This window comes from Physeter macrocephalus, chromosome 6 (assembly GCF_002837175.3).
Source record: "Physeter macrocephalus isolate SW-GA chromosome 6, ASM283717v5, whole genome shotgun sequence".
NCBI classification, from domain to species: domain Eukaryota; kingdom Metazoa; phylum Chordata; class Mammalia; order Artiodactyla; family Physeteridae; genus Physeter; species Physeter macrocephalus.
Genome location: NC_041219.1, coordinates 47,023,631 through 47,047,431, shown reverse-complemented (window position 1 = coordinate 47,047,431; position 23,801 = coordinate 47,023,631). Strand labels below are relative to the sequence as shown.

The following is a 23,801-nucleotide window of genomic DNA, read 5'->3' as shown; positions in this document are numbered from 1 at the left end:
TGCGGAGCACAGGCTCCGGACGCGCAGGCTCAGCGGCCACGGCTCACGGGCCCAGCCGCTCCGCGGCACGTGGGATCTTCCCGGACCGGGGCACGAACCCGCGTCCCCCGCATCGGCAGGCGGACTCTCAACCACTGCGCCACCAGGGAAGCCCCCTTTTTTCTTAATCGTTTGTAATTTTATGTTTCTCACCCACACCCACTTCACCCACGCTGTTCACGGACTCACCTTTCTCGAGTCTTTCCATAGCATGAAGTAAAAAAAGGCTTTTTCACACTCATATTCCATCATCTATAACGCTGAATTCAGTTACATGGAATTAAACAAGTACAACTGGCCTTGTCGACCTGGGAGCAAACACAGCTGATGCCAGCTGCCGTAGGACTCATCTGCGGAGACCAGAGGTGTGCGGCAGACCTGACAGCACAGGTGGCGGCTTAAGACAGCTGGCGGCTTAGCCCAGCAAACAGTGCATTCCATAGCAGAAACTTTCCATGCAGCCGAATTTGTCATTTTGTGCTAAATCGGGCCCCATCTTAGCATAGTTTCTAGTTTAGCCAAGCAAGAGGTAGCATCAAAGGCTTAGGCCAAGTTAAGGAAGTAAAGCTTAACCTTAAGACAATCCTTTCTCTAGCTCAGTTTTTCAGTGAGTGGCGAGAACACTGTCCTTGGTGGGTCGTCAGGGGACACAGGAACATAGCTGGAGAACCGTGGCGCCCGCACAGCCTTCAAGGCCCCCGCCAGCTCTGGCCCTCCTCCAGCTCTCCCGGCCTCAGCTCCCCCTTCTGTAAATGAGGGGAGGCGTCTGAGCCCCTGGGCAGGCGTCCCAGCTCGCCTCCGTGTGCTGCTGCCTCACCCCCCAGCTCCGGTCGTTCACCCAGACGTGACCACAGCCTCCGCCCTGTGGCTTAGGCTAGTCCTGTCTTCCTTCCTGGGCATGACTGACAGGTGGTGAGACTCCCCGGGAGCCTTTCCCAGGAGAGAGTGTGGCCAGGGCCTGCCCCTGCCCCTGCCCCTGCCTGGCCCCTGTGCCAGTTCCCGTCCCCTCTGCAGGCTGTCCAGGCCCCAGCATGCCAACTTTCTGCCGGCAGAGTAGCTAAAAGGGCCATTGCCTTTTCTAGTGCTTTGGGGGCTTTCTACAACTTTGACAGCAGAGACACCCTCTGTGGAAGGGAGCTGGGGCTTTGCTATGGGGGCTCTTCTAGAGGCGGAGGACTTCTGGATGGGTTGGTGTACAGGGCCAGGCTCGGGTGTGGGAAAGGCCAGCGCGCGTACAATCCCTTCTCTTCCGTGCATGCCGACCGGCTGATTGATTGGATAAATTGGCAGCTAACGAAGCTATAGGGTATCTGGTTTCTATCATAGGTTCTAAATGATATAAAAATGGAAAGCAATTTAACTTTGTGCTAACTTGTCTCATGTAGTGCCACGTTAAAAATTAAACTTTCCCAAAATGTTTTACACATTTACTGTCTACAGTCCACCTCTGTGATATTCAGACGTGCTTTGGGGCTAAAACGTGCTAAAATATCTTGTTTTCAATCTAATAAATAGCATCTAAATGAAATAATCATAGTGTAGTGTAGTGTCTAATTACTAGATATAATTACAACCTTGTGATTTTTTTAAAAACTCTGTTCATTATAAGAACGTACTAGAAGACCCCAGCTGAATCTCTTTCTTTCCCTCAAACTATTTTGAAATTGGCCAGTTATCTGCTTGGCTCTCCCCTCAAGTACATGGGGAGGGGCTCCCTGGGAGGCAGGCTGGCAGGTGTTGGTGTCAAGCGGAGCCTCCCTGAGCCTCCATTTCCCCATCCAGGAAATGGGGATGAGGAGATCTACCTTCCTCCCAGGGTGGGGGAGGAGGGGAAGGAGGTGTAAAGGCGATGCTGTTTGTGAGTAAGCTTGTAATGCAAGGATGAGCAGCAGGGATGGGGAGCTTGCCGACTCCATTCTAGGGGAGCGTGGGGCGGGGAGAGAGCAGGGGGCCAAGACGGGAGCAAGGCCCAGGAGAGGAGCTGGCCGCCCTCCTCCCGCCCCTTCGGGCCATGGCCTGTCCGCTCCATCCTTCCCATCCAGAAGCTCCTCTCTTACCTCCTCCTGGTTTTTGGTTCTTTTCCCAGAAAGAAGGCGGTGCTGAGACGTCTTCCTTTCACGCCGCTCTGCTGCGGGTTCAGCCCCAAGTCGTGCGCTGCTGGAGGCCGATGCGGCGCACCCTCAAGGCCTACGACGAGGGAAGCACGGGGCTTTTAAGCGTGGCTGATTTCAGGAAGGTGAGCACAGCTCTTGTGCGGCGTGACCTCTGACCAGGAAGCAGTCGCCAAATGCCAGTGGCCAGAAAACCTCCAGAAAGGATCCACCAACCCCCAGCGGAAGGCCCGGGTGTGGGCGGCTGTCCCAGACCTCAGGTCCTCGGCTCCCCTAGGTTATCAAGGGCCGAGTGCACTGGTCCCTGTGCTGCAGACCCCAGGCTCTCCTCCCTGAAGGTTTCTAGAACCCTGCAGGGACGTCCCGGTGGCAACACCTGAGTGCCGCTGCCCTTGGGGCAGCACGGCGGCTGCTGTGGCTCCTCGGAGCCCTGGCTGCACTCCACCCCGCGCCAGGCCAGGCCTCCTCCCCAGCCCCCGTCCCAGGTCTTTATGGGGGGAGCCGGCGGGGTCCCGACTCAGGGCCCACGGACCCCAGCCCCGCCTCATGGGAGCCCCGGGGTCGGCCCTCCGCTGTCCCGCAGCTGCCCTCACGTGGAGGGGCTGCCCACCGCGCACCACACGGGTTGGTAAGCAGCTCTCCCGACAGAGCGGAACCCCGGTGCCTTTCCTGCCCCGCGAGAAAGTCCAGCATCCACGGAGGAAGGTGGTCTGGAGGGGGCGCCTCGCCCACCGCAGCCGCCCCTCTGGAGCTGAACGTTTGCTTGACTTTACCCTGCAGGACCTTGGGAGTGCTTCTCCCAGAGGCCGCCCCCCTGGAGCTGAGCCTCTGCTTGACTTTACCCTGCAGGACCTTGGGAGTGCTTCTCCCAGAGGCCACCCCTCTGGAGCTGAACCTCTGCTTGACTTTACCCTGCAGGACCTTGGGAGTGCTTCTCCCAGAGGCCGCCCCCCCTGGAGCTGAACCTCTGCTTGACTTTACCCTGCAGGACCTTGGGAGTGCTTCTCCCAGAGGCCGCCCCCCCTGGAGCTGAACCTCTGCTTGACTTTACCCTGCAGGACCTTGGGAGTGCTTCTCCCAGAGGAAGGAAACGGGCCACCCTCAAGGGTGACTTAAAACTCCCACGTTCAGAATAACGTAGAACTCCTTGGATTGGCAGTTTCTTGACCCCCCTCTCCTCTTCTCTGTGCGCCCCCACCCCGGCCACTGAGGTTCAGAAAATCATTGAGGCCTAGAACATTAGATTAAAAATCAAATATTACAGCCAAGAAGAAAACTCCGTCAAGACATCGAAGAGAGGAGGGGTCATGACCTCAAAATGCACTTTTACGGAAAAATGGGTTCATTCCTTAGATTCATCGGTGCTTCAACAGCTAAAAAAAGGGTTTTAAGTAAAAAAGCTTTTCGTAAATAATAACGCAGGCAGATGAACCGCAGTTGGAGGGCCTGGCGGGGCTGCATTCTCAAGGGCCTCGTGCAAGGCGCTGGAGGGCGAGGGGCCCCCTAGAGCCCCAGTGCCACGCACGGTGGGCGGGGACCAGGCCTGTCGCTGGGCGGGGGCCTCCGTGCCCCACAGTGGCAGCCCGCTCACAGCGTTTGTCTTTACTTTGGGGGCAAGTAAAATTCTCAGCCAGAGAAGGGAAGGAAGCGGGTGAGCTTCTGTTAGTCTCCTCCTCTTCAGGTAACTTCCCAGGAATTCGGGGTGGATGACAGCAGGGAGAGGGCAATAGAAACGGAGACGTTGCCCTCAGCAGAGCCAGAGCCCAAGACCAGATGGGTGCTGCGACCCTCTGGACACCCAGGCTCAGTCGCCTTTTCTGCTCTCAGCCCATCAGCCCCATAGCCAGGCCAGCTGACCTCAGCCCCATGGTCCCGGGCCAGTCCTGCCGGCCCCAGAGGAATGTCGGGCTCTTCTAGCCCCACTTTCTAGCCCCCTCTGAGAAACAAATTATAACACAAAACATAGATGGGAAATATAACCTAATCTTTATATTTATCTAATAGGGTATCTATCTATTAAAATTTGTCTCAGTTGCACATAACAGAGGTGAAAAAAAAAAATAACAGCACCTTAAACATGGTAGAAGTTTATTTCTCTCTCACATAAAAGAATCCCAGAGGTAGGAAGTCCAGAGCTGGCGTGGTGGCCGGACAGTCATCGGAGACATCTGTGTTTTTTTCTGCCGTCCTCAACACCTGACTTCCTGCCTCAAGGTCGCCTCATGGTCCAAAATGGCTGCTAAAGCCCCAGCATCACTTTCACATTCCAGGCAGCAGAAAAGAGAGAAAGAGGGCATGCCCTTCTTCTTTAGACACTTCCCAGAAGTCCCGCATAACATTCTCACTTAGTTTTAACTGGCCAGAACATACCTAGCTATAAGAGAAGCTAAGAAATGTCGCCTTTTTTAGGTGGACTCCCAGCAACCTGGAAGAAAATCAGGGTTCTGATAACAGAAGGGGAAAGGGCAATCGGTATTGGCTGGGCAATAGCAGGCTCTGCCACGGGCTGTATTACCGTTGGGTCATAACTACTCCCTGCACCCTGCACCTGCGGGCCTGCCCTCCTCCCCGGGTGGGCCGTACCCCGAGGCCCCACCCCAGCTAAGGCCCTGTGGCCAGGTCTCCCCTCCAGTCCCCTCCTCTCCGTCCATCCTCCTCGTCCTCCACGTTGACCAGCCTCACTACCTTTCGGGGTGGCGATTGTGGGAGGGCCAGGTAGGGGTAGGGAACCCCAGCAGCTCCCATCTGAAGGGAAGTCCAGGGGTCTTCCTGTCCTGCAGCCGTGTTGCTGGACGGGGCTTCCCTGTTGGCGGGGGCGCGGGGGCAGAGAAGAGGGGTGGGGAAAAGTGAAGCGGGAGAGAGAGCTGCTGGGGGCAGCTCTGGAGGTGGGCGGCCCAGTCTCAGGGCGGGAGGAGAGGTGGGCGCATGCCTCCTTGAGTGGCTCCGAGGCCAGCGGGGGCTCCCCGTCTCTCCCGCAGGTCCTGAGGCAGTACAGCGTCAACCTCCCCGAGGAGGAGTTCTTCCACATCCTGGAGTATTATGACAAGACGCTGTCTTCAAAAATCTCCTGCAACGACTTCCTCCGGGCCTTCCTTCAGTAGGGGGCCAGCTCTGCGAGCCCAGCGCGGACAGACGGGGACTGCAGGGCCTGTCCCCGAGACTAGTAAAATCTATCATCGGGGTGTCTCACGAACTTCCAGAGTGTCCCCAAAACAGAGCCCACACCCACTCCCTGCCCGTCTCTTTCCGAGGTCATCCCAGGCCCAGCGCTGGGCTCTAGCACCAGCAGCGGCCTTCCAGAGGGCCTCGGGGCTGCCCCGCTGAGCCTCGGGACCCTCGTTAGCTTGAGCAAATTAAAATGTTAAGTCTTTGCAAGAATGATACTTGAGACTTTAAAAGAACCACCAACAATAAACTTCAAAACTCAGAATTTCTGAAGGTTTTATTCATAAGAGTTTGCCGGGTGCCTCAGGGACGCAACAGCACTTCCTCGACCTGGGTCACATCTGTACCCCTGCTGGGCTTGTCCACTGGGCCACCTCTCTGCCCCTGGGGACACAGGCACCAGCCTGACGTCACGGAGGAGCGGCCGACATCTAAGTCAGGCCCCACGTGTTCTTTGGGGGCTCAGCCTTTCCGGGGCCCGGCTGAGCTGACAGCTGATTGGAGCCACCCACCACCGCCCATTTCGGGAGGGACTCTTGCTTGGACACGACAGGGTGTGACAAGCTAAGAGAAGTTTTAAATCGCCGCAGTCCTTTCCACCCATCATGGAGAAGATGGAAGGGAGACAGTTTGCTGCCTTCTGGAAGGTTCTGGAAGGAACAGGAGAGGCAGGCAGGAGAGCTGCCCCTGAGCTGTGTGACCCCGGGCTGTCAGGGAGGGGTGGGGACAAGGAGCCTCCACTGTCACCCTGAGTAAACACACGAGCAACACACGGCCAGCGGACCTCACTTCCCTCAGCGGAGGCCCCAGCCACCGGAGGGCGGGTTCCCCAGGGCCTGGGCAGCGGCCTTGGCTTCTCCTCCCCTTTCCTGTGGCCGTCACTGCCATGACCACGCCTCCTCCTTCCCCTGCTCCCACGGGACACAGACACGGCTGCTGACCAGGGAAGGAGTCAAATGTTCAACCAGAGACCACGGGAGCTCTTAGGAAGCCAGACCAGAGCTAACCTCCTGTGAGCCCTGCTGGCTGCACAGCCACTCCAGTGGGCCGGGTGGGGTCTCCGTCCCCAATGGAGAGATGGAGACCCTGAGGCCCAGGTGGAGGAGAGAAGGACGCTCTCTGGGGTGCCTGAGGGGTGAGGAGGCGGCTCCTTGCTTCCTGACCCTCAGCCAGGCACCTCCAAGCCCGGCAGGGGGGCATCGGGGACCAGGCTGAGGAGGTCTGGCTGGGCCAGGACTGCGGAGGCCGGGGAGGGGGAGGGGGGAAGGGGGAGGGGTTGCCCTGAGGGCAGCCTGAGTTCAGGGAGGAGGGAGGGAGGGACCGTGGAACAGGAACGCCCTCGGCCCCAGCAGCTCTTCTTTCTAAGGGGCGGGGGTGGGAGGATGCCCTGCCCCTGCGCCCCTGCCCCGGCATTCGGGGCCCCGCCTGTGTGCCGAGCCCCCACCCCGTGTGCCTGGCTTCAACCTTCTTGAGATGCCGCTCACACTCTGCACCTGCTCCTCAGGGAATGCTAACTTGTCCTTCAAAACTCAGTGCAGAGCTGCCTCTTACAGGAAGCCTTCCTGACTTCCCCAGGCTGAGCTGCGCATTTCGTCTGATGCTGTTCAGCAGCCTGTGGGTCTGTCGTTGAGGGACTTAGGGGGCCTCCAGGTCAAGAAGGGGCTCAAGAGGCAAGTGGCTCATACTGACACAGAAGCAGGACTCAGTGGGGTCACAACTGGCCACCAGCCCTCCTGAAACACTCTCAGAGTAGTTTTGGTGTCAGTGAGATGGGGTTCCAGTTCCAGCTCTACCATGACACTCAGCGAAGTCATTTCACCCCTCTGAGTCTCACTTTCCACATCTGTAAAACGGGCAATCACAACCCCCTCTCAGAGGACACTGTGAGGACCACATGCGGAAAGAGTTTGGCTCTGCAGTGGGGTTTTCTCTCGGAGTTATAGCAGAGCTTCCGAGCTGAGGGTTGCAGGCGAGTGGGCTGTTAGCCACCCTCTCCCTTAACCCCAGAAGAGGTGAAGCAGCTGCTTTCCCAATGCCTGGCCCTTTCAAGCTTGAGTCAAGAGAGCAGGGCTGGACAGAGGATCAGGGTGTCCAGCTGCCCCCTGCTCATCCCCTGGCCCCTGTGCAACTTCCCTCTCTGGCTGAGCCTCCATTTCCGCATCTGCAAAATGAAGATAACCCCGCTTCCCTTGGGCTCGTCCACCAGTCGGTCGGTGCCCAGCCCCACGAGTCAAACCCAAACCTGTCTCCTAGAACCCCCAACAAGGTAGGTCGGAGACAATCAAAAGAGAGGAAGTCAGGGCTGGTGGGGGGAGCCCTAGGTATGGGAACCCGAAGAGCCCTGGCCCTACGCCTAGAGCTGGACTTCAGGACAGAATCTCAGCAAGGGGTTGAGGGAGGGTTTCAGCTGAGGGCCCTCTGAGTCAACGCTGGGAGGCCAAGAGGGCTGGGCCATTTCCCAAAGGCAGTACCGTGCTCCCAGCCGGGACCACCCGTCCCCTCCCTCTTCTCTTTCCTGGGCCCTTGTTACCTGATCAGGTGTCTTCAGGTGGGCAGCCTTCCCAGAGCCAGGCCCAGCTGGGAGCAACAGCCCTTCTGGATCCTCCTGTGTTGAAAGAACTGAGTGCCCATTTCTCCACCCCAGTAGAACTCAAAGCAAATGGCCCTATTTGTCTCCCCGTCATGTATCCATGTCCCTTGCTTTTGACCTTGACGTTCCTGTTGCTACATGATGTCTGTTTCCCCAGTCCTTGAAGCCGCACTCAGCCACGTGACTTGTTTTGGCCAATGAGCTCTTCGTAAGCATGACACAACAGAGGGTTGAGAAGCACCTGTGGTTTTGGGCTTTGAGATGCAGAGAGCTGGAAAGGGCGTCACCCCACCTGTATGAGAAGAGAAAAGCTGCACAAAATGCAAGTTAAGAACTTTTCTGAAACCCACCTGAGAGTGGGGCTCAGCGCAAACAATTCACTCAAGTCTAGAGATAGACAGGTGCCTGCGGGAGAAACAAGACCCAAGCATTGGCTTACCTGGGATATAGACATCACAGACTACCATATAAGCTAGTAAGAGGATTCAGCTGGACATTTTTAACAGATTGCTCACAACCAAATGTGGGCTAGCCTGAGAATGTGAAGGCTCTGGGGGCTCTGACACAGAGGAGTTTGCATCCTCCAGGAACCTCACCAGGTGCTCACAGAGATCAGGGAGGATCCAGAGGAAGCTTCCTCCGTCCCTGTCCCTGCAGCGGTGTGGCTGGAAGAGGGTACCAGCAGCCACTGTGAAACTCTGCCAGAACCCGTCTCCCCCGTCCCCCCCGTCCCTCGAAGGGAGCCGAAAGCTCCATATGCAGAGAAAAGGACAGCAAAACCGTAGCCTGAGGGCACCGGTCAGAACCCAGTGCAGGCGAGGAGCAGAACAAGCTCTACTCCTGGCGGTGGAGGGGGGAAGAAACACATGCTAAGCCCTGTATTACATCTGCAGGAGGGGCAGGGCACTCATGAAGGCTCACAGTATGCAAGACAGAATCAGAGCCTCGGAGAAGCCCCCACCCCATCCCCCACCAGCACACCGACCATCATCAAATAAAATGAAAGGAGAAACAGCTAGGAGAGCCACAGGAGCCCATCGTTCTAGGGAGCGGCACAAAGGAAGACCCAAAGGCAAGCTGCGAGCAAAATTCAATGCAGCCCAACTCCTGACAAGATCAACCCAACCCCATACTAAAGTCCTAACAGAAAGAGAGACATTATTCTTCTCCAAGCGTAAAAAATACTTACCTCAGCATCTACTGTTCTATTGTATCAGAGGTTAGCAAATCACAACCAGTGGGCCAAATAGGGCCTGTGGCTTATTTTCATACAGTCTATGAGCTAACAATGACTTTCACATTTTTAAAAGGTTGGAGGAGGAGAAAGAGAACAAGAGCAAGAAGGGCAAGAATTGACAGACTGGGGCTTCCCTGGTGGCGCAGTGGTTGAGAGTCCGCCTGCCGATGCAGGGGACGCGGGTTCGTGCCCCGGTCCGGGAAGATCCCACGTGCCGCGGAGCGGCTGGGCCCGTGAGCCATGGCCGCCGAGCCTGCGCGTCCGGAGCCTGTGCTCCGCAACGGGAGGGGCCACAACGGTGACAGGCCCGCACACCGCAAAAAAAATAATAAATAAATAAAATAACATGTACCCCAATTGAAATGCAAAGAGAAGAAAGAATGGGAAAAATAACAAAATATCAGAGAGATGTGGGACAATATAAAATGGTCTAACATACATAATTGGAAACTAAGAAGAAGAAAGAGAACACGGGGCAGAAGAAATATTTGAATAAATAATGGCTGAGAATTTTCCAAAATTAGTGAAAGACCCTAAACTACAGAGAAAAGAAGCTTATTGGACCAGGCAAGATTCCTTTATATACATAAGATTCTCATATGCATATGAGAGAGAGAGAGAGAGAGAGAGAGAGAGGGAGGGAGGGTTTTAAAAGTTATATATACTTTCAAAAGTTAATAAGTCAATACAGGAGATAAGATGGAATCATAGAGGCGAAATTAGAAGAATAAGGACCTCTGACACGTCTCTCCTCCAAATTGTCAGAATCAACTTTTTCAGAATTCTAGAACTTAACCGAAGCTTTGCAAGAACCCAAGGAACATTTATTTATTCAAGCAAAGCAGCTGAAACCTAGCAAGGACAGCAAGCTTTGTGGCATTTTAACTTGCCCTAGCCCAATCAGCCACCTCCAGCTCCACAGTAGCCTTGAGAAATAGCTCTCTCAGTGCAGAGTGGCAGTCGCTGGAGGGAACAGAATAGAGCTGGAACACTTTCAAACACTTTCATTCCCAAGGAATGATCATTATTTGACCTGCCTAGTGATTCCCTGGAAGACCTCCTTTGCAAGACTGTCTGTACGTGAACTGACTCAGAGACCGCACGGTTACAGGTATGAAAAAACATTTCCCCCAGAGTAGGGGAGGGGACGTTTGTCAAAAAAAAATTACACACAAATGTTTTAACTTTGCGGCTGCTTGAGGCAGTAGGTAACAGCTGGGGTAACCAATAGACTACCCAGAACGCTTAAAAGGAAAAGCTGAGGAATAAGAGGGTTTGGAAAGTTCCCAAGATATTCCTGGGAATCTAGAAGGCCCTGTATGTGCGTAGGGCTGGGCACATGTCCAGGGGTGTGTGCGTGCTCAGAAAAGACATGAGAAAGCCCTAAGCCGTCCTCTCCAGCTGACCTTAAGGCTCTGCACAAGCAGGAACTCAAGGCTAAAGCAGAGTTGTCAACTACCTACCTGAGTGTTGCAGGCATGGTTCAAAATGCACACAGAGCTCAGCGGCAGATTGGGAGCTTTACTGGCTCCAAGTGTTTAAGGAAATCTCTGCCTAATGATTAGCTAACCATTAAGCTACCTGAGAAAAGATTTCAGTGGCCTCACATGACAAAGAATACAAACTTTACAGAATTATTTCAGAGAAGTCACTAAATAAACAACTACAATAAACAGCAGCAACAACAGTAAACCTTTGGAGGAGGAGAATCTTATTTCCAAAGTTGCTATAGTACATTATTTTAAATGACCAGTGTTTAACAAAAAATTATAAGACATACAAAGAAACATGAAAGTGTGGCCCATACACAGGGGAAAAAAAGTAATCAATAAAAACTGCCCCAGAAGAAGCCCAGATATTGGACTTAGTAGACAAAAACTTTAAATCAGCTATTTTAAATATATTCAAATATCCAAAGGAACCCATGTCTAAAGAACAAAAAGAAAGTACAAGAACAATATCTCACCAAATAGAGGATGTTAAAAGTATTAAATAAGAAGATCAAAAGTATTAAAAAGGACCAAAAAGAAATTCCAGAGTTTGAAAAGTTTAACTGAAATTTAAAATTCACTAGAAGAGCTTAACAGCAAATTTGAAGATGCAGAGGAAAGAATCAGAAAACTTGAATATGTGTGAATTGAGATTATCCAGTCTGAAGAACAGAAATAAATACATAAATAAAGGAAGAACAAAATTCTTTCTTGAAGAAGAAAAATGAACAGAGCCTCAAAGATTTGTAGGGTATCATACACACAATGGAAGTCCCAGAAGGAGAGGATAGAGAGAAAGGGGCAGAAAGAATATTTGGAGAAACAATGGCCAAAAATTTCCCAAATTTGAAGAAAAACATGAATCTGCATATCCAAGAAGTTCAATGAACTCCAAGGAGGATAAAGTCTCACAGAGGTACACACATAGACCTATCATATTAAACATATGATCATCTTAGTAGATGCAGAAAAAGCATTTGACAAAATTCAGCACTATTTCATAAAAAAACTCTTAGCAAACTAGGAAGAGAAAGGAACTTCATTAACTGAATAAGAAACATTTGCAAAATACTATAGCTAAAATTACAGTGAATGGTGAGAAATTGAATGTTTTCCCCTAAGATCAGGAGAAAGGCAAGAATGTCCTCTCTCATTACTTTTATTCAACATCATACCAAAAGTCCTAACCAGTGCAATAAGGTAGGAAAAATAAAAATGGGAAGGAAGAAATGAAGTTGTCTCTATTTGCAGATGACATGGCTAAATTCCAAAGAACTCACCAACAAGCTAAATAAGCTAACTAAGTGAGTGACCAGGTCAGTACACAAAAGTTAATTATACGTCTACGTACCCACAGTGAACAATCAAACCATGAAGTTTAAAAAACAGTACTATTTATAATATCCCCCCATTAAGTACTTAGATGTAAATCTAACAAAATGTGTATAGGATCTGTATGATGAAAACTGCAAAACATAAATGAAGGAAATCAAAAACCTAAATAAATGGAGAGATAAACGGTTTTCATGAATTGTGAGACTCAGTGTTGTTAAAATATCACTTCTCTCCAGTTTGATCTATAGATTCTATGCAATCTGAATCAAACTCTCAGCAAGATTTATACGTCAAGTCAATCCAAAAATATATATGAGGGGCGGAGTCAAGATGGCGGTGTGGGAAGACGAGGAGTTAGCCTCCCCACAACTAGGGTGCCTGCTGGCTGCTAGTGGGGACCCTAACCCCCAAGGAGACGGGAGGAACCCCACAGTGAACGGGTAGGATGTAGGGGGACCAAGGGGGGAGGAGAAGTGGAGGCCAGACAACATCGGCACCCCTGAGGCCGGGGAGATCAGGAGAGGCAGGTGGGAGGGACCCTCCGGGAAGGGCACGAGAGGAGCAGAGGGCCATTGCGGCGCCCACTCGGGCACGGGGAGCCTGCTGAGCTCCCAGGCCGATCCCCTGCCCTCCAAGCCCCCTCCAGGCTGCGTGGGTCCTGGGGGCATAGGAGGGAGACCGGGGAGATCAGAGGAGACAGGCGGGAGGAGCCCTGTGGGAGGGGCCCTGCAGGAGGAGCAGGAGAGAAGCAGAGGGCGATTGCCCTGCGCATTTGGACACGGGGAGCCTGCTGGGCTCCCAAGTGAGGTGCTCCGCCCTCTGAGACCAGGGGTGGGGGGCACTCCTGGGCCCCTTCTGTTCCTTGAGTCTAAGCCCCACCCCCCACAGCCCCCAGGGCTTTTTCCAGCAGGAAGAGGAAATCATTTCCTGTTGCTCAGGGCCCAGCCAGGCTCCCTCTCCAGGAAGTTTTCCCTGACCTCCCCTGCACGCTGGGTTGGATCTTCCTTGGGGTCCTCAAGCCTGACTGTCTGCCATTCACTGGACCCCAAGCATGTGACAGCTGAAGGGTGCAGCTTCTTTCCTGGGATCAGATGAGCCTTCCAAAGTACCCCTCGAGCTTCCAGACAGCAGGGCCGAATTCCCACATCTTGGAGGACTTTGCAGTCCATGCCTTCAAGGGGAGGGTGGGGCTGAGGGCCCCCTGCAGTGTCTAAGCTCTTCTGTGACGAGACCCCCAGCTGGCCCGGCAGGTTCGGGCCCAGCTAGGAGCTGTGGGTGGCGTTAGGGGAGAGCATTGGACGAAGCCTGGGTCCACAGAGCTTGTCACCTCAACTAGCTTATTCAGGAGGGTGGAGCAGGGGTCTCCTGGAAGAAAAAGGCCTGGCAATTTGGTCCCGGTGGAGGTTCAAGGACCAGCTTCATGGCAGCTGAATCGCAAGAAAAAGCAGCTGGGGGCTGGGCTCCCTGAGAACGAGCTCCCCAGAAGGGCGGAGGCAGAGGGCGCAGAGGCAGCTCGCCGGATTTGCCCACCGGGCCCCCAGGGACACTAGGAGCGTCACCAGGGACCCCATCCTGTATCGTCCCAGCGGGCCACGGCGGCACCTGGGGAAAGATGGCTGTAAAGCATGAGTGAGCCCAGAGCGCTGAACCACCTGCACCACTGTGTAAACCACACGGCTCAGAGCTTAGCAGCTGCCGCCTGTCAGCTGACGGGTACCAGGCACTTAAGCAGCGCTTGCAACGTGACAGCACTACCAGGGGCGGCAGCAGCCACGGTGCGCCCCTGCCCGGGGCCCCTGCTCAGGTACACGATGGCCGAGAGTAGAAGAAGGGGTGCCTCAAATAGAGCAGCTCCTCCCCACGGGCTATGGACGACGGGGACCCAAGGCCCAGGACCGGTCGTTGTAGGCACCTGTGAGGCTCTGGTGGAGGGGAACTCTTTGGAAGGGCACATTACAGGTGGGCCAGTCTGAGGACAGGAGAGGGTCACTGAGGGCTGACGCCATCATGGGCTCCCCCAGCCCCGTGGCTCTGCTTATGACCCACAAATATAGGTCTCCAGAGAGGCTCCTCCCCTCCAGGTCCACTTATCACTCCCCACCGTCCCCGGCCACCGGACAGCTCCCCCTGCATATCCCAAGGGCACCTCCAGCTCATGAATCCCAAACAGAATTCAACACCCTTCCTCCAACCTGTTCTTCCTGCCCCACGTGCCCCCTCCATGACGGGCAGCCAACACCCATGACCATCCTTGTGTCCCCACACCCCTACCTCCTAAATCTATCACTTCCACCACTGCCACATCCCTGTTCCAAGCCAGGCCCAAGAGAGGTGCTCAGTGAATGTCTGTGGGCTGGATGGATGGATGCGTGGGTGAGTGGATGGATGGATAGATGGTGGTTGGATGGATGGTGGTTGGATGGATGGATGGATCAATGGATTGATCAGTGGGTAAGTGAACAGTTGGGTAGATGGATGAGTGCATAGATCGATGGGTTGATGGATGGATGAAAATGGCAGAACTTCTACAGCATGGGGAGCTTTGGAACTGGAGTTGTTATACCTGCCAGTATTTTTCCTGGGCAACACCGGGACCCTTAGTCTGACAAGGGCTGGATCGGAACTTGCTGCTTCGAGAAGAGGCCAGAGCTATGGCCATTTCGAGATATTCTGTTTTGGGGGGACGAGGTGCTCCAGCTATCTGAACACACAAGGCACAGAACTGCACGTGCCAACCACCTGGGAGGGAAGCTGGAGCAGCGGAAGGATGCCAGTCACTGGCACACGGAAGGTCTTTGGCCTCTGAACTCAGTCCAGGACTCAGGACTTGGCCGAGAGGACGCCACTCCTCCCCTACACGCCCCACGCGACACCCGGAGACACAGAGGAAGAGGCGCCGCGAGGACTTCTCTTTCTTTTTACAAAGACTTTATTGTCTGACATGCTTGACAAAAAAAATTACAGCCACAATCAGGTTATGCCGAAATGATTGAGGAGACGCCATCATCTTTCACACCTCAAGGACTTTTAATGAATTTTCTTTTAAAGTAACAGCTGCCTTCATAACTTTTATTTTCCACATAAAAATACACCATATTCTGAAGGTACCTTAGGAAAAGGAACATTTTTTTTTAAAGTTTATAGTTCTTGGTCCGCATAGAAATTCAGTAGAGGTTTTACTGAAAGGGCCTGGAGTCCTCTCCACTCCACACGTTCACACACACGCCGTGCGACAGAGGTGTCCCCAGAGACCCTGTAAACATCCCCGGCTACCAGGAACCACTTGGGCCAAAAAGGATTCCTGCAACCCTGCACCCCGCGGAGCAAAGCTGGCCTCGGCCAACGTGGTGCTGCTACTGGGCTCCCCGGATGGTGCCCCTCGCCCCACGGGGAGCCCCACTTGAATAGGGAAGGAATCATGGTCTCCTGGGATCCTGGGCACAGAGAACAGGGTCCTCCAAGACTCCAGGGGCTCTCCATGAGAAATGAACCAGACAGGTGCTGAATAGGACTCTTAAAATAAAAAGAGCCTTGGACCGTGCATTGCCTTGTAGGGCAGGAGCTTTGGGGGGTGGGAGAGCAGGGGCTGTGAAGCCAGAGACCAAGGTTCAAATCCCGCCTCTCCCTCTTTTGAGCTGTGCACCCTCAGGCAGGTTACCTCACCTCTCTGATCTCAATCTCCTCGTCTCCGAAAAGGGCACAGCAGTACCCACCTTGCAAGACTGCTGGAAATGAGATCGTATCTGCAAAGGGCTCATTAAATGCTGGTCCCAGGCCTGGGACTAAGGGGAGGTGAGCAGGGCCCTCCTCTCAGGTGTACAACTTAAGGGGCGCCAAAACACTCGGAGATCGAGATAAATGATACTATTTTAATGCAATGTTTTTAAAAATCAAAATTAATGCAGGAAAAAAATCTATGATGAATAAAATATCCAAATTTTAAATAAAGGCAGAATCTGCCCCTGCACGTGCTAATCCTTCCTCACTGGCCTCACCCCAATGAGGCCCTGCCGGTTCTCTGTCCATCAGAGACTCAGCCCAACCCCCCAGTCCTAAGTTAAAGAAGAAAAAGAAGCCCCCCCGTGGTGGAGCTGCCGGAGCCCAAGCCCATCTCTGTCTCTGTGCCATCTTCCCGTGGGGGCCGCCGGCTGGCCCCCAGGGACACGGCAGCCAGAATCCGAGGGGCGAGGGAAATCCCACCGGGGTACAGAGCCCAGTCGAGGGCAGCGATGAGAACCGCGGGGTCCACTTTATTAAATTAAGAGGGGGGCGTGAGCGTGTGTGTGTGTGTGTGTGTGTGTGTGTGTGTGTGTGTGTCTGCACCCGTATGGGCGCGTACAGGGGGCAGGGCAGCCTCGGCCCGCAGAGCCCCCAGGCTTCTGAGGTCTGCAGAGCAGTGCAGCCCCCAGGGAACCAGGGGCATCCAGGACTTAGGAACCCTCCAGCTGGTCCTGGGCCCTCATCAGGCTCGTTCCGTAGAACCAACCCCCCAAGTCCAGGCTCCGAGCGGGTGCCCGGGATACTCAGGCCACAGTTTACATCAGCAAAAATGCCCACAGGAAGAAAACGGGGGATCCATGAAGCAAAGGGCTGGTCAGCCTGGCCAGGTGCGGCCCGATTCCTGAGACGTCCCTGATGGTTCCCTCGGAGGCCGGGAAGGAGAGGAAGGGCCGCCTGCACTCAGGCTACGACACACCTTCCCACCCCCCCAACCCTGAGGCTTGCAGCCACACAGACCCTCGGTGAGAAGGAGATTTTGTGCCAGAACTTCCAGAATCTGTCCAAGAGCAGCGGCTTCCCAAACCCACGAGGGTGTCCAACCGAGAAGGATAAAGATTCAGTCACTTCCCAAGCAGGACAGGGCCATGAGCGTAGTAGGTCCTTTAACAAGGAACACACGGAAGGGACACGCAGAAATCAGCGATGAGCGCAGAACCCCTGACGGACCTGCAGGGTCCTGACTCCAAATGACAGAAGGCTGAAGAGTCAGGGGTGATTTTCTTCATTCCAAGGCCTCAGCCCGCCTGCTGGGCTGGTCCCCGCAGCCGGACGGGCCGTCTGCATGAAAGGAAGGGGGTTGGAGGTCCGTGCTCTCAGCTAGGTGTACGTAGCTGAGGCAGGTGGGAAGCGCTGGGGCCGTGGGGGCAGTCAGGAGTTCCGGGGCGTGGGGAGGTCAATGACGACGGGTGGGTTCACGGGCTGGTAGTTCACGGTGCACACAGACGCGTTCACATAGGTGGTTGTCCCATCCGCCATGACTCCATAGCCTAGAAAGTGAGCACACAGCTGTCAGGGCTGAGAGGTGACACCAGGACCCGGGGCAGTGAGGGTGGTCTGGTGGGTGTGCTAGTCAGAGTGCACTCAGCCACAAGGGGCTGAAGATGTCTGGGGCGAGCTACTGAAACCGCCAAGCGTAAATGGTGATGATGACAGATGCTCCTCCCAAGCCTGCTGTGAGCAGCAAATGAGATAATAATTCACAGGCTCGGCCCAGTGCCTGGAAAGCACATGGTGAGACATCATCATTGACATCACCACCGTCACCGTCATCACCATCATCATCACCGTCATCATCACCATCACCACCGTCATCAGCACCATCACCATGATCATTACCATCATCGTCACTATCACCATCTCCGTCATCGCCATCATCACCATCATTATCATCATCACCACCTCCATTATCACCATCACCATCACCATCACCACGGTCATCAACACCATCACCATGATCATTACCATCATCGTCACTATCACCATCTCCGTCATCGCCATCATCACCATCATTATCATCACCACCTCCATTATCACCATCACCATCACCACGGTCATCATCACCACCATCATCATCATCACCCTCTCCATCATCACCACCATCACTGTAACCATCATTATCATCACCACCATCGTTGTCATGTACTTTCTTCTCCTCACCTCTGTCCCCAAACATACCCTCTTCCCGCCACATCTACTGGCCAGAATCCTCCTCAACCTTGAGCTCAGCTCACCTCCAAACCAAAAGGGACACTTCCCCTCCTCTGTGCAGGCTACCCATTCTTTGGAGCCTGCATTTTTCTTGTACAATCATGTAGGGGTGTGGTTTGGATCACACACGACCTTGGGTCTGATGGCACTACACACCCACAGTAGGTCTACAGAAAATGACAGCCGTTATTCTTATCCCACAGCACAAGAGCTGTCCGTCTCTCCCATGACCTTTCAGATTCTGCCTTTGATGGCTCATCTGTTGCCCAGAAGTCTGTGAGCTCCTTGGGGCTGGAGAGGTCTGATCACACCTGCCCCTGACAGCACGATGCAGAGGGAAGGGTCTGAGCTTTGTTTGCTTCTGAGCTGGAAAGTGATCTGATGTGGACCAAGCCATGTGAGTCCCAGGGGCCCTGGCCCAAAGCAGACAGAGGTTCAGGAGGCCAGGAGACAAGCTTGGGGGAAAACCATGTGCTTCCTGGCAGGGGACAATGGGACCAGGAAGTCTTGGACAGGTGGGATAAAGGTTCAAAGGAGCAAAAGGAGGGATCTGTCAAACTGGTGAAATCAGACTCCAGTGAGGAAGCCTGAGGTCTACTGAGGTAAGCCCTGTGCAGTGAGAGGCCGCGTCAGTCAAGGCTGGAGCCGACATCCCCAGTCACCTTCACGGCCACCCTGCCCGCTCTCCCGAGCTGATGTGGACATAGCAAGGGCTCCTGCCCCCAGGACAGAAGGCAGAACCTCACGTCTGTCTGTGTCTGGGGGGCGGTGGCGGGGGGAGATGCCAATAAAGCCCCTTGGGCAGGCAGGCAGCCCTCCCCATCCATTAAACACCTACTGTATGCCAGCCCGTAGGGATGTGAGCGACAAGACAGGGCCACGTGCCCTGTAAGGAGCTCACAGTGTGCCCCCAAATCTAACACCTCCTCCATGTCACATCCAAACGTCCCCTCCTCCAAAAAGCCCCCAGCCATCTCCGAAGACTTCCCAGGGTGGAGGAGGCACGGCAGAGTTGCAGGGCTCCAAAGGAAGTAAAACTTACTTCTAAGTCTTGCCAGACTTTTCTTCCATCCTCCTATGATAAAACATTTCAGCAATAGCTAACACGTGGATAGGCATTTACGAAGTGTCTGTAGGAAATGGGCTATTTCCCTCTGGCCAGGGAGGAGGTGACTGGGTTCAAGGGAGGTGAGACAGCCCCCCTGAAGGGCCAACGAGGCGCCCCGCCCCCTGCAGGTAAGGCCCCCACCCCCTCTGACCTTCATGGATGTGGCCGAAGACGTGCAGCCGCGGCTGGACGCGCCTTTGCACCGTGTTGAGCAGCTCCACGCAGCCCACCCGCTGCATCTTCTTGGGGACCCAGTCCAGGAAGCCTGGCAGGGGAGACAGCAGGAGGGCAATGACGGGGCCCAGGCCGCAGCTCTGCAATCTCAGAGACACAGTGGCCCTGGACCCATGCTGCCCTGCTCTCCCCACCCTGCCCTGCCTCAGCCTCAGGGAGGGAAGCCTGGCTCCAGCTTGCACGGCCTGGGGCCTTGCAGCCTCATCCTCCCCTGCTTCCCCCGCTCCTCCCCTGCAGGGCAGCACAGAGAGCCCGCTTCTAAAAGCCCGAGTAGGCCCGGCATGGTGGGGAGGGAGCAGTCTCGACAGCTGTGAGCCCCCCAGACCATTCATGCTCAAAGTGGTCTCAAGACTGGCATCCACCCATTGCAGAGAGAAGCAAACTGAGGCCGGAGAGGGACAGCGGAGGCCCAAGGCCACCCCAGCAGGTGGCAGCAGAGCGGAACCCGGGAGCAGCATTTCCATATTGGAAACTTTCTAAACACACATCGCAAAATCATGAAAATGAACTTCTTCATGCACTGCAGCCTCGAGCACGTGGGCCGTGTCTGGGTCTGCTCACACCGCCAGCCGCCCGGAGCCGTCCCATATGGTGGCTGCTTATTATCCTCACATGGCTACACAAACCATAGGAGAATAACTGATTACTCCAAGCAGCCAACTAGGGTTCATCTCAGCCCCTCTCTGCTCAGGAGGGAGAAACAGGTTTCTACAACTGCTGGGAAGGGGAAGAGGAATCCTGCCACTCGGAGAATCAGACAGGCTGCAATGGACCTGACTTAGAGCTGAGAGAGAGAAAGAAGGAGGGAGAGAGGGAGGAAGGGAGAGAGGGAGAGAAAGAAGAAGGAAGAGGAGGAAGAAGAGGGGAGAGACGGGGAGTAGGCAGGGAACAGGCTTGGAGCAGACACCTGGGTTTAAGTCCCAGGCTCTGCTACCTACTGGCTGTGTGACCTTGGGCAAGTCACCTAACCTCTCTGTGCCACATTCAACAATTCATCCAACAACTGGGCTGGGCTGAGCACACAGGCACCCCCAAAACAGGAGCTGTGTGTTGTGTGTGAAGCAGGCGTGGTGAGGCATCCAGAGAGCAGGAACCCAGAAGATGCTGTTGGAGGAGTGGATGGAGGGGTAGAAAGGGGGGAAGGAGGAGAGGGAGAGAGGGAGAACGGAAGGAAGCAAAAACACCTGCCTCAGAGCCTCACTAGAAGCCACGTGTCGTGCCTAAACCACGTCAGGGCCCTGGCCCTCAGGGCTCCCTCCGTTTGGAGATGGGGGTAAGAAAGCCTTCATTTCAGCACTTTGTGAGGGTGGAGGGAGGTGCCAAGGGCTCTGGCTGGGCCTCTGGCACACAGTAGGTGCTCAGGGCAGCTTCCCCCTGAACAGGTATCTGAGCAGATGACTCTGGAGCTGCACTGGGCCTCACCTGACAGCCCTTCCCACCTGGGACGCCCTGCCCGCACCCACCTCCCTCCCTGCCTCTCCCAGACCCGATGCTGAGACCACGCTTTCTGTCAGCCTCTGCGGGCCTCCTCTGACGATCTCTGTCTCAGGCTTCCCTCATCCTTGACCGAGTCCCACTGGGCTTGGCCGTTCGGTATCTCTCTGCCCGGCATCTTGGAGCCTTCAAGGCAAGCACTGCGTCAGGTTAGCTCCTGGTCCCGCATGGCCTGGCCCAGCCCAGCCCCAAACACCAAGGGAGTGATGACAGGTTTGGTGGAGGCACTGGTTGGGGGGGAAGAGGCCAGTCTGGGCAGGACTGCTGGGAGTTTGGACTTCATTCTAAGGACTGAGGGAGCCACAGAGTGTTATAGAGGGACGGCATGGACTTCATTCTAAGGACTGTGGGAGCCACAGAAGCGGGCCTCCTCTGACGATCTCTGTCTCAGGCTTCCCTCATCCTTGACCGAGTCCCACTGGGCTTGGCCGTTCGGTATCTCTCTGCCCGGCATCTTGGAGCCTTCAAGGCAAGCACTGCGTCAGGTTAGCTCCTGGTCCCGCATGGCCTGGCCCAGCCCAGCCCCAAACACCAAGGGAGTGATGACAGGTTTGGTGGAGGCACTGGTTGGGGGGGAAGAGGCCAGTCTGGGCAGGACGAGGGACGGCATGGACTTCATTCTAAGGACTGAGGGAGCCACAGAGGGTTATAGAGGGACGGCATGGACTTCATTCTAAGGACTGAGGGAGCCACAGAGGGTTATAGAGGGACGGCATGGACTTCATTCTAAGGACTGAGGGAGCCACAGAGTGTTATAGAGGGATGGCATGGCATAACGGACCATTCAGAGAATTCCCTCCTACTGACGTGAGGAGAGTGGACTGGGTGGGGCAAGACTCAGGGCTGCGGGACCAGTGAGGAGACCACGGTGGTCATCAAAAAGACACAAGACACTGGCATGGACCCAGGTGGGGGCAGCAGTGGTGGGGAGGAGAGGAAGCAGCTGGGATGCAGTCTGGGGGTAGAATCAAAGGGACGAGCTGAGGGACAGGAAGCGGGGTGTGAGGAAAGGGGGAGGGGAGGACTGAGAAAGGGGCCTGGGTGGCAGACGGCAGGCTAACGTGGAGACCAGGCGAGCAGTGACATCAGCTTGGGCCAGAGGGGAGCCGAGGGGCTGGGGAGGAAAGCTGCTGGCGGTGGAATCACAGGCCCTGGGGACTGTGGGATGGGTGGGGGGGTGCATGGGACGGGGCCCGGTGAGAGTGACTTTGGTGGTATTCGGCCCCCAGGACTCAGGTCTGGAGAGTCAAGGGCCCAGCCTGCCTTTTGACCTCCCCGAGCTCCAAGGTACCACGTGTATAAAAGGGGCAGCTGAGCTGACGTCACCGCGCGGCTGTGAGGAGGTGACACATCGAGCCCCTGGCACACAGTCGGTGCTCAGGAAATAAGAGCCACCACGGGGTGACCTGTCTCTGGTGCCCCAGAAAGCTGCACTCAGAACAGAGCCCGTCCACAGCTCCCCTCGACAGGCCCAGCTACGCCCTCCCTGCGTCCTCCCCCAGCAGGAGCAGGCGTGCGCGGGGCCGGCCAGCCGAGGCGGGGCCGGCGGAGTCTTACCCAGCGGCGGTCCGTGGGTTACCAGGACGTCTACGCCTTCGGGAATGAGGTTCCACTTCTCGAGCAGCGCTTGGCCTCGTGGGAGGTTAAAACCCCAGCCGTAAAACCAGGGCTGCCTGTGGGAGAAGAGCACGTGGGTCAGAGAGGGCCACCGAGAGTGGGGGCAAAGACACGGCAGGAGAAGCAGGCCACAGTGCCAAATGGCCATCAGGGCCGGCCAGATGCCCAGGACCTCCCGTCCGGGGAAAGGTGCGGATTCACCTGGACTTGACCAGATATTGACCAGCCTTTTGTCTTTTTCTATGATGAATAAGTATTATCTATGTAAGTTTTAAAAATGAAAGTGAAAAAGAAAATCAACTTCTGCCTAAGGCCTCTCTTGTTCCAAGTCCTTCTAAGGAAATTCAGAGAACATTCTCACCTGTCCCCATGGTGGGAAAATGCTCCTTCATCCATCCTCCTTCCTACATTTGGGGCAGGTGGAGCCCCAGCCAAGAGAGAGTGGGTCCCAGATGGAGGATGCTCCTTCCTGCCTCTACCCGAAGCTCCCAGCAGGGGCTCCACCGGGCTGAGTCCGCCCCCAACATTAAGGTCAGGGCTGGGTGGACCGAGGCCATTTAACGGAATTCCTACCTGTCGCCCAACCCGGACCTAGACTGATCAGTGCAAGTCATTCCCCTCGATGGGTTCAATGGTGAGCATGTGACCCAGATCCTGCCAGCTGGAGGGAATTCCAGACGTTTCTTTCAGTGATGAGAGAAAAGAACACTGTCATCCCTGCATACAAACCACTGAGCTTCTTGCCTTTGGGAGCTGTCAGTACCTATTAAACTGTCCCAAAGGGAGATGGCAGGTGCACATGGCCCAGGGGAGTGGCTGGATCAAATCGCACCTGACACCCACCATACCTCTGCACTTCTCAGTTACATGGGCCAACAGAAAGCCATTGGAGTTGGGTTTTCACTTACAACACAAGTATCCCAACTAAGAAACAGCCCTTAGGCCTAAGTCATTATAAGTTCCCCACATTAACACAGCTCTTTAGCATTTACAAAGCCACCATCACCACCACCAACACCACCAACTTTACTATCATCACTGTGGTGGGTCAAATTGTGTCCCCCCTAAAATATATGTTGAAGTTATCAACCCAGTACCCGTGAACGTGATCTTATTTAGAAATACGGTCTTTGCAGACGTAATCAAGATGAGGTCATACCTGATTAGAGTGGGTTCTAATTCATGACTTGTGTCCTTATAAGAGGATCACGTGAAAACACAGAGACGCAGAGAGAAGACCACGTGACAATGGCCGTAGAGATTGGAGTGATGTGTCTACAAGCCAAGGAATCCCCAGGCTGCCGGCAACCGCCAGAAGCTGGGAGCGTGGCACGGAGCAGCTCCTCCCTTAGCCCCTTCACCAAGAACTAACCTTGGTGACACCCTGATTTCA

General features: G+C 54.8%; 2 protein-coding genes across 2 annotated transcripts in view; one reads left to right on the top strand and one right to left on the bottom strand.

Moving 5' to 3' along the window:
- Positions 1 to 5,546, top strand: part of EFCAB6 (EF-hand calcium binding domain 6) — a 239,175-nt gene extending 233,629 nt beyond the window's left edge. Inside the window, 2 exon segments of the mRNA XM_028490698.1 lie at positions 2,126 to 2,275; positions 5,129 to 5,546. Coding sequence (XP_028346499.1) covers positions 2,126 to 2,275; positions 5,129 to 5,251 — 273 coding nt within the window. The 3' untranslated portion in view covers positions 5,252 to 5,546.
- Positions 5,547 to 17,115: 11,569 nt separating this feature from the next.
- Positions 17,116 to 23,801, bottom strand: part of MPPED1 (metallophosphoesterase domain containing 1) — a 64,775-nt gene continuing 58,089 nt past the window's right edge. Inside the window, exons 4-6 of the mRNA XM_007099840.1 lie at positions 22,349 to 22,464; positions 19,215 to 19,328; positions 17,116 to 17,234 (exon numbers count right to left, since the gene is read on the bottom strand). Of these exons, the coding sequence (XP_007099902.1) occupies positions 17,116 to 17,234; positions 19,215 to 19,328; positions 22,349 to 22,464 (349 nt within the window). The remainder of the gene's footprint in view (positions 17,235 to 19,214; positions 19,329 to 22,348; positions 22,465 to 23,801) is intronic.